General features: G+C 30.5%; 1 protein-coding gene across 1 annotated transcript; it reads right to left on the bottom strand.

The window, feature by feature from the left end:
- Positions 1 to 661: 661 nt before the first annotated feature.
- Positions 662 to 7,513, bottom strand: LOC139506462 (EEF1A lysine methyltransferase 1-like; the record flags this gene model as incomplete). The annotated part of the gene is given in 4 exon segments (XM_071295459.1): positions 662 to 821; positions 3,201 to 3,478; positions 6,739 to 6,821; positions 7,370 to 7,513. Coding segments are annotated over 4 exon segments (639 nt in total). The 3' UTR covers positions 662 to 684.
- Positions 7,514 to 8,142: the final 629 nt, after the last annotated feature.

Genomic DNA, 8,142 nt, shown 5'->3' with positions numbered 1-8,142 from the left:
CACGGAATTTGTTTTATTTGTGGATTACTAATTCTTCTATGTGACTTGAACATATATGTTACTAATGTTGGTCCTTCTGGTATTCAGTTTTCTTCATTTGTTTCGGGTATGCCTGCAGATATTGATACATTTTGGTACAGTAATTAGCTTCAAATTGAGTTCACATTTTTTTCTGGTTGAGATATTTTTGGAAGTTACAGCCCTTGGACTTTGGTTATTTAGTGCATTATAAGTGAATAGCAATCATTCTAAGGTCAAGTTTGTGTTTTGTTCCATTTGATTGACTTTTGGCAGAATTGCAGCCTCAACAGTTGACACAACAAATTTCATGAAAATTGTAATTAGCCACCATTTCTAGTTTATTTTTCATTTAAGTTAGATTGAGTTTGCATATAAATAAGCTACAGGCATTGGCTTCTCGTTTAACCAACACATAAATTAAATAATTGTTACACAACAATTCTGAACACAATTTCTTGTATCTCTGCTTGCCAAGTGTTACAATCCAGGGGAACGAAAAACTCAGATAAAGTTGTTTTAAAGTCAATAAAGTCATAATGACTAAGTTAGTAGGGACAAATTAAGTCAAATAAAGTGCAGCTCTTCAGATATATGAATGAACATGTGATTCATAAAAGTTAAATGTAATTGCAAGACCTAATATGTGTTAAAATGAATTTAATATCAACTTTTATTAAAGAGTTGACTGTCATAGTTTGTGTAACATCTAAACTCATTCTGTAAATTGTTTGTATGTTGGGGTTGGAAAACACATGGTTTAAGTTCCAGGAGTTTATCTGCTAAATCTGTCATTACAGCACCTGAAAAAAGATATGGTCAACAAGTAATTAAATTAGCTTGATGTTTTATTGTTTCTTAGCTGCAAAAATAAAATATGTTTTCATCTTGGTATTGTTTTTTTAAACGGTGAATATAAAAGGTATAAATAAAGTTACCCGTAATATTTTCTGACAAGGTATGTACAGTAGTTGTCGTTTGTTTATGTAGTTTATACATGTTTCTCGTTTTTTTATATAGATTAGACCGTTGGTTTTCCTGTTTGAATGGTTTTACATTTGTAATTTTGGGGCCGTTTATAGCTTGTTGTTTTCGGTGTGAGCCAAGGCTCTGTGTTGAAGGCCATACATTGACCTATAATGGTTTATTTTTATAAATTGTTATTTGGATGGAGAGTTGTCTCATTGGCACTCATACCAAATCTTCCTATACCTATGTAAGTATATTGCATATGTCTATATAAACTGTATAAATTTAAAGATTACTTCTACAGTAACTCCAACAATAGAAATAGGAGTGTAATACTGTGAAAGTACTTTTATTCGCGGGTGGTACCAATTTTCGTGGTTTTCGTGAATGACTTTATTGAAGAATTTAAGTGTCAAACGAAATAAAACAAACCAATGTCCACATCAAGACATGGAAAGATCCCCATCGGTAGGTTTGACTACTGATATCATCTAGAGAATATATTGAATAACGCAAAATCTAAGAATACTTTAATGGCAGTCACAGAACTACAACCGCATGCAAGATTATACCCATTTAATCTTTAATAACCTAAACTGTACAACTTTTGATCTTTTAATTCTCACAAAAAAATATGTTTTATCGATAAAAGTCAGATTTCCAGTATTGATATGCTAGTATGATAAAGTGTTCATTTTATATCCTCATAGTTCTCTTACATATGGGAAATAATAATTTCATGCTGGGCTTGATTTTGATAAGAATTATTTGACAATTCAAGGTACGTTTATAGCATTTGTTTAGGGACGACATCAAAAGATTAATGTAGGATAAAAAAACTTAAATCGAATAGTTTGGGGGTGGGGGGTCAACATTGCTGCAAGTTTTGTTAATCTAAAATAGGTAAATCAATTTTTCCCAAATTAAGTTAAGAAGGAGGGTAGGGGGGTCAGCGAAAAATCTATATATGTGAATTAAGTTTTTTATCCTACATTGAACTTTTGATGTCGTCCCTTATGATGTTACTGTTTTCTTAAGGTGACAAGTTTATGGCCTTATTAACACCTTTGATGGTCTTTAATCTGTTGATCACTTTATCATGGGTTAATTAGTGTTATCACTACGATTTACATAGTCAATGTTTTCTTTGCAATTTCCTTCAATCCAGAATATTTGTAACCTTCTTTTCTATAATTTTTCAATTTGTTTTTTTTTAGAAAACAAAAATTCACGAATTTAAAAACCCACGAACACATAAATATTGCTCAAACCACGAAAATTGATACCCATGAATTAGAGTACTTTCACAGTACACAATTTTATATTTAACTTAATGTAGATTTTAATGCGACATTATTAGTTTTGGTGCAAAAGGCATTGTAGATTCTAAATATAACACAATATTCAATTAGGTGTCATTTCTCATAAATATGAGTTGGTTACCATGTACCTGTTGTATTAAAGTATAGAGGTATAAATATATTCAAGCAACTTCCTGTGAGTGAATTCAATGCTGATTAATATCTTTCAATTAATCGGTTTTGATTGATACAATCTGAGCAAGAATTACTTCCCCATTTGTTACAATGTTGGAGGCCTAAGATAAACCAGCCAAATTCAACTTTTATTTCATTGAGCCTTGATTAATAATTCATCACTACAATCAAGTAAGGATCTTGGTTGGTCCCCTCTGTAAAATATCCAGTATGCCGTCAAGAATTTCAATATGTCGGGAAACAGACTAGTAAGGATCTCATATCAGTCTTCTGTGTATCACGTTTCAACTCAGTGAGGCAAATAAGAATATCCCTCTAAAATTTCATTTGATTGCCACCAAGGGAAATAACTTAAACTTGAACTATGTCATAGTCATAGAAACCTATCTATTGCTTTTGATTTGTTTGTGATGGCTATCATCCTGATTTAGATAACAATAAATTTTGTATCCTTTATCTGCTTTTTCCTTTACTTATTAAGTCATACCAGGCATAATCACATCAATTATCTTTTGAAGACTGCTAATTAGTGAAATGATATCTTTTCACAGTCCTAAATACTTCTATATCATAAAAGTGTTTTAATCTGCATATTTATGGGTAATAGTTGGGTTCATTATTTTATAATCTGCATCAATAAAACATACCTTTTAGATATCAATTTAAATATTGCTTTAATAAAGTAAACATTGTAAATAAAAAAGTATATACATATACCTGTACATAAAATGATTTTATCTTTCGCTAAATATTTAATAGAAACTGCAGTTTTACACAGGCATTCCTCTGACAAAAATGGCGGATCAGCAATGACCAGATCAAACCAGTTCTTCCAGTCTTTAGGGAATTTCAGTGGTTCTTTGTAATCATATAATAAAAAGTCATCTCCATACACCTGAAACCGTGTGTCATATTCTAAACATTTCAGTGTGACTGAGTCAGGTTTTAATTCTCTTAATTTCTTGTATGCTGTTGGAGAACTTAGACAGGCTATACTGAAATACAAAATTTATTATGTTATTATTTTTTAAATGACACTCACACTTAATCAGCGGATATCCACTGGTTATTATTTTAAGGGGGTAGACCTTGGTTCAGGGAGATAACTCTTTAAATCAGTTTTGCGTTTGTAAAAGTCAAGTTTCGTTATTGAATTTTAAGCATTTACCTGAAACAGATTGAAAATATCTATGTATCCTAGAAGCTTAGAACATATTTATGAAAATGGCTGACACAAACGTACTGATGATTTTAAGAGTTATTTCCCTTAACTTAGGTCTACCTCCTTAAATATACTTCAATTATGTTGTGAGAAAAAGGTAGTGAGGAGATTGAAAAAAATATAGAAATATACTAGCTTATACATGTATATACCTATTTTTTTAATGTATTTCTGATTTCAGAATAACAAACATTCCAGTATTGGTTTAGAATATACCTTTTCATGGGTAATTCAGCCATGAAATGACAATAAATTCAGTAAAATGGCAAAATTACACAAATCTACTTAACTTGTGCATGCCTAGAAATAATAAAAAGCAATCTGCAAACATGGTATAAAAGCAAAAGTCAGTGTATTTTGTGTTAATCATATTCACTAAACACAATTGCTTTAATCATTTTAGTGATACTTCTGTTCTCTGCTAAATGATGTAAAATGTTTTTAAGTATTTATTGTAATTATTTAATATTTAAAAAAAAAAAATCAAAAATTTTGCTAATGTCAGTCAAATTGAATCATGAAGACTTGCCTGATATCAACATTTTCTAAAACTTTTTTTCAGATGCTAAAAAATTTGATTGGTATTGGTATCAAATAATGTTAAATGTCCAAGAAAGCCCCAAATGAACCTTCTCCTTTAAACTACAAAATATACTGGGGATTCATTCATTTTCGTAGGTATCAATTTTGGTGGATTGAGGAAAGCTTTCAAGGAGAATTTTCATTGACATTTAATTTCATGATTTTGCTAATGTCAGCATCAATAGTTAGCACACTTGTTTCCGGTCATGAAATTCTACAAATGTTGTCGATGAATACTGTATAGCGGGTTATTTTCGCAGGTGTAAAATTTCACGATTTTCAATGAATAAGGTTTACGAAATATTTTTGGGGGTTATTATTTTGGTGGATTCAAAATTTTTAGCAATACCTTTGCATGTTCACTTTTAATTTGTCAGAATTTATTTAAGCTATTTTGTTCTTTCCAGGAAAATAAGCGAAAATTTACACTCCCGCTAAAATAACCCGCTATACGGTATCAGATGATTATAGGAATACTTAGTTTATAATGTAAACGTTTAGTTTAAATATTAAACATTGTTTCATATTTTCTACATGTTCTCGTATTACTGCTGAAGTTTTATTTGGCTCTTTCTTGCATTTTCCATTATCAACTTATGTTTTTAATTTTAATTTTCATCTTTTAACATTATTTCATATGTTTTAGAATGTCTCTATCTACAGCTGGAAAATCTTTTATACAAAATCTGCAAGTCTGTATTATATTACAATTATGGCCCTTGTTCTAATAATCAAAGAGCTGATAGCTCTGAAGTGGAAGAAGGTGAATAAAAGGTAACTTGAATTACCATAAAAGCAGCCCCACTTACCCAGGCTGCTTTGTTCCATTATCGTTAAAATGTATTTTTTTTCTTCAAACAAGAAAAGGTCATAAGTACATGGATTTCCCATCCATACAATCATTTTCTATGTTCAGTTGACTATGAAAATTAGGTAAAATCTTTAATTTGGCAGTAATTAAGAAGATCATATCAAGAGGAACACATGTGTACTAAGTTTCAAGTTGATTGGATTTCAACTTCATCAAAAACTACCTCGACCATAAACTTTATAACCAGAAGCAGGACGGACGGACAGACTAGAAAACATATTGCCCATAAATGGAGCATAAAAATAGTAAGACTTGTTACATACCTGCCAACTTTTGAAAGTTCCCATATGGGTTTTTACTGCACAACAACAAAATTAAAGGTTACAATTTTTAGCGATGTATTTTGCAAGATCTGGATTGTCTAGAAAAAGTGACATATTTGTATGAACTTACATGACTTACATGCCTTTTCCTTAAGTCTGTTTGCATAATTCTAGTTATATATTAAATCGGAAGAAAAATTATACATGAAGCTAGCAGAAGCTAGACTATTAGCCTAGTTGCACATATTGTATGTTGCCTTCTACCCAGTTATAAACAAATTTAATATATAAACTTCAATTTAATCCTTGAAAGGAGGTCTAAATTAATAAAATAATTTATAAATTTTAAATTTTTTTATTTGTCCAAAATCATTTAAATTCATTTAATCAACATCCTTTTATGATTATTTGATTAAAATATTAATCATTTATAGTCTTTTTACCATTTACATTTTCAAAAGCAAAATAACTGAAAACAGGATAAAACAAAGGGAAGTAACAAAAAAGTATTTCAATATTCCCAATACACATCGTTTTGATAACACAACGGCAGTTAGCCGGAGGTAAACATCGTTGATTACCAGTATGTTTGACACCCAAGCTGTCAAGTGAAGCCATATAATTATACATCTTCTTTGATGTTCAGGTAAAATTTAACACAGGTGTCAATTACACCCGTACAGTAGTAAGAAATGATCAAATATGGCGTCTGAAAAATTTCATACACGGGAGTTTTTTCTCCTAAACGGGAGGTTCACATGTATGTTACGAAGGACATCTAATTCACATGACAAAGGAAACCCATGAATAAAGATAACACTTTATATATCCTTTTTATTTATATAAAAATAAAATCTTCTTGTCTGCAGGATTGCAAATTCGTAACTTCAAGGGCGAACTTGTAAACAGGGCGAGTTGTACCGATACCAAATTCACGCATGCGTAATACAAATATCTACAGTTAAAACATCCTGTTACAAGTAAACAAATTACGTTCATGTGGATGAGATGAAATCTAATAATTTACATAAATAAAAGGGTCATATTTACGATAGTGATTGTTTTACAATCATAATTTACAAATTAAATGATTCAGATGCCCAATCATGTGTAAAAATCGGTGTCAGGAATCTAAGTTGTTTTGAAATTGTAATACACGAAATGAATGCGGCATACGGAGACTCAAAGCCAATGGTCGGCCCCTTAAGTCTTCAGAAGACTTGACGTCTTCTTCCACTAAAAATCTAAAAAGTCTTAAGTCTTCCTGTCTTATCTCCCTTGTTCTATACAAACCTACAAAGTCTAAGTCTGTCTTACCTCCCTTGTTCTCCTACAGCTCTTAATGCCTCCTCTGCCAATCTTGTCGCTGTGGTCTCATTATACCAAAACTGACTTAATTGCTGAAAATTTAAACATATTCAAATTATATCAATTCAAATCCTTAAAATCATACATGTACTGACAAGAAAAATGGATAATAAAAATAAAGTAGCTATTATTTATTAAAATATATAGCTAATATATTTCTTTTAAAACTCCTTGAATCCAGATCTTAAGTTAAACATTTAACAGCAAGAACTACCAAAATAATTGACAATGCAACAGAGCATATTAGATACCAATAACTCATTCATCTGAGAAAAGAATCAGACATGTTCAAGTAAATACAGTTGGTACCAATTTGAATAAGAAATTGGATGCCCTATTAAACTATATTTTTTTTATCTTCATTACTTTTGGTCAAAATCATACTTGTTGAAGGTTATTCCTGTAGTATGTGTGCTGTGCATGGAAATCTTATGACATTGTATAATTTGGTTTTAACTTTTACCATGATTACTGCCTACCCGAAACTAATTGCACATAATTAGAAAATTGTGAATCAATATGATAATGTAATATTGTAGCTATAAAACTAATGAAATCATTTGTCAGTGTTAAATCATACCCAATCTTCTGATATTTCTAGCTCCTTTAAATTTCCTTGTTGAGCTTCAATCAAAGTTTGTTCTTGTTTGTTCTGTTCAGTATAAAACTCTTGTAATGCTGCTAATGTATGGGCAGACAACTGGGGTGCATCATCATCCATGACAAACTGAAATTATAAAATAAGATTAATTTTATAGTGTGTCTTTGTATGTTGTGATGTTTCACTATTGTTTCAGATAAGGGTGAAGGTTTGGTACCATTGAAACTTTTATACCTGCTGCAATTGTTTGCACCTGTCCTATGTCAGGAATTCGATGTTCAGTAGTTGTTGTTGTTGATGTGGTTTATAAGTGTTTCTCATTTCTTGTTTATTATATAGATTAGACCGTTGTTTTTCCTGTTTGAATAGTTTTACACTTGTAATTTTTTGGGGCCCCTTATAGCTTGCTGTTCATTGTGAGCCAAGGCTCCGTGTTGAAGACTGTACTTTGACCTATATATAATGGTTTACTTTCATAAATTGTGACTTCGATGGAGTCTATTTTCAGATGCTGTTAATAGAACATTGAATATTCAATTTGGGATCATAATTGTAAACTAGAATTGAGATAAAAACATTTTTTCCTTTTTTTTCTATTTCAATTATAATAATTACTTATTGAAATGGCATATATATTCATGAAAAATGTAGTAAATTTCCAAAAATTGTTATTTGAATAGCCTTTACTTAATTTATTTAAAGTTACAATTTTTAAAGGTAACTAACTTTTTAAACACCCACAATAAATTTTG

This window comes from Mytilus edulis, unplaced genomic scaffold (genome assembly GCF_963676685.1).
Source record: "Mytilus edulis unplaced genomic scaffold, xbMytEdul2.2 SCAFFOLD_2181, whole genome shotgun sequence".
NCBI lineage: Eukaryota > Metazoa > Mollusca > Bivalvia > Mytilida > Mytilidae > Mytilus > Mytilus edulis.
This window is presented reverse-complemented; position numbering and strand designations above follow the sequence as displayed.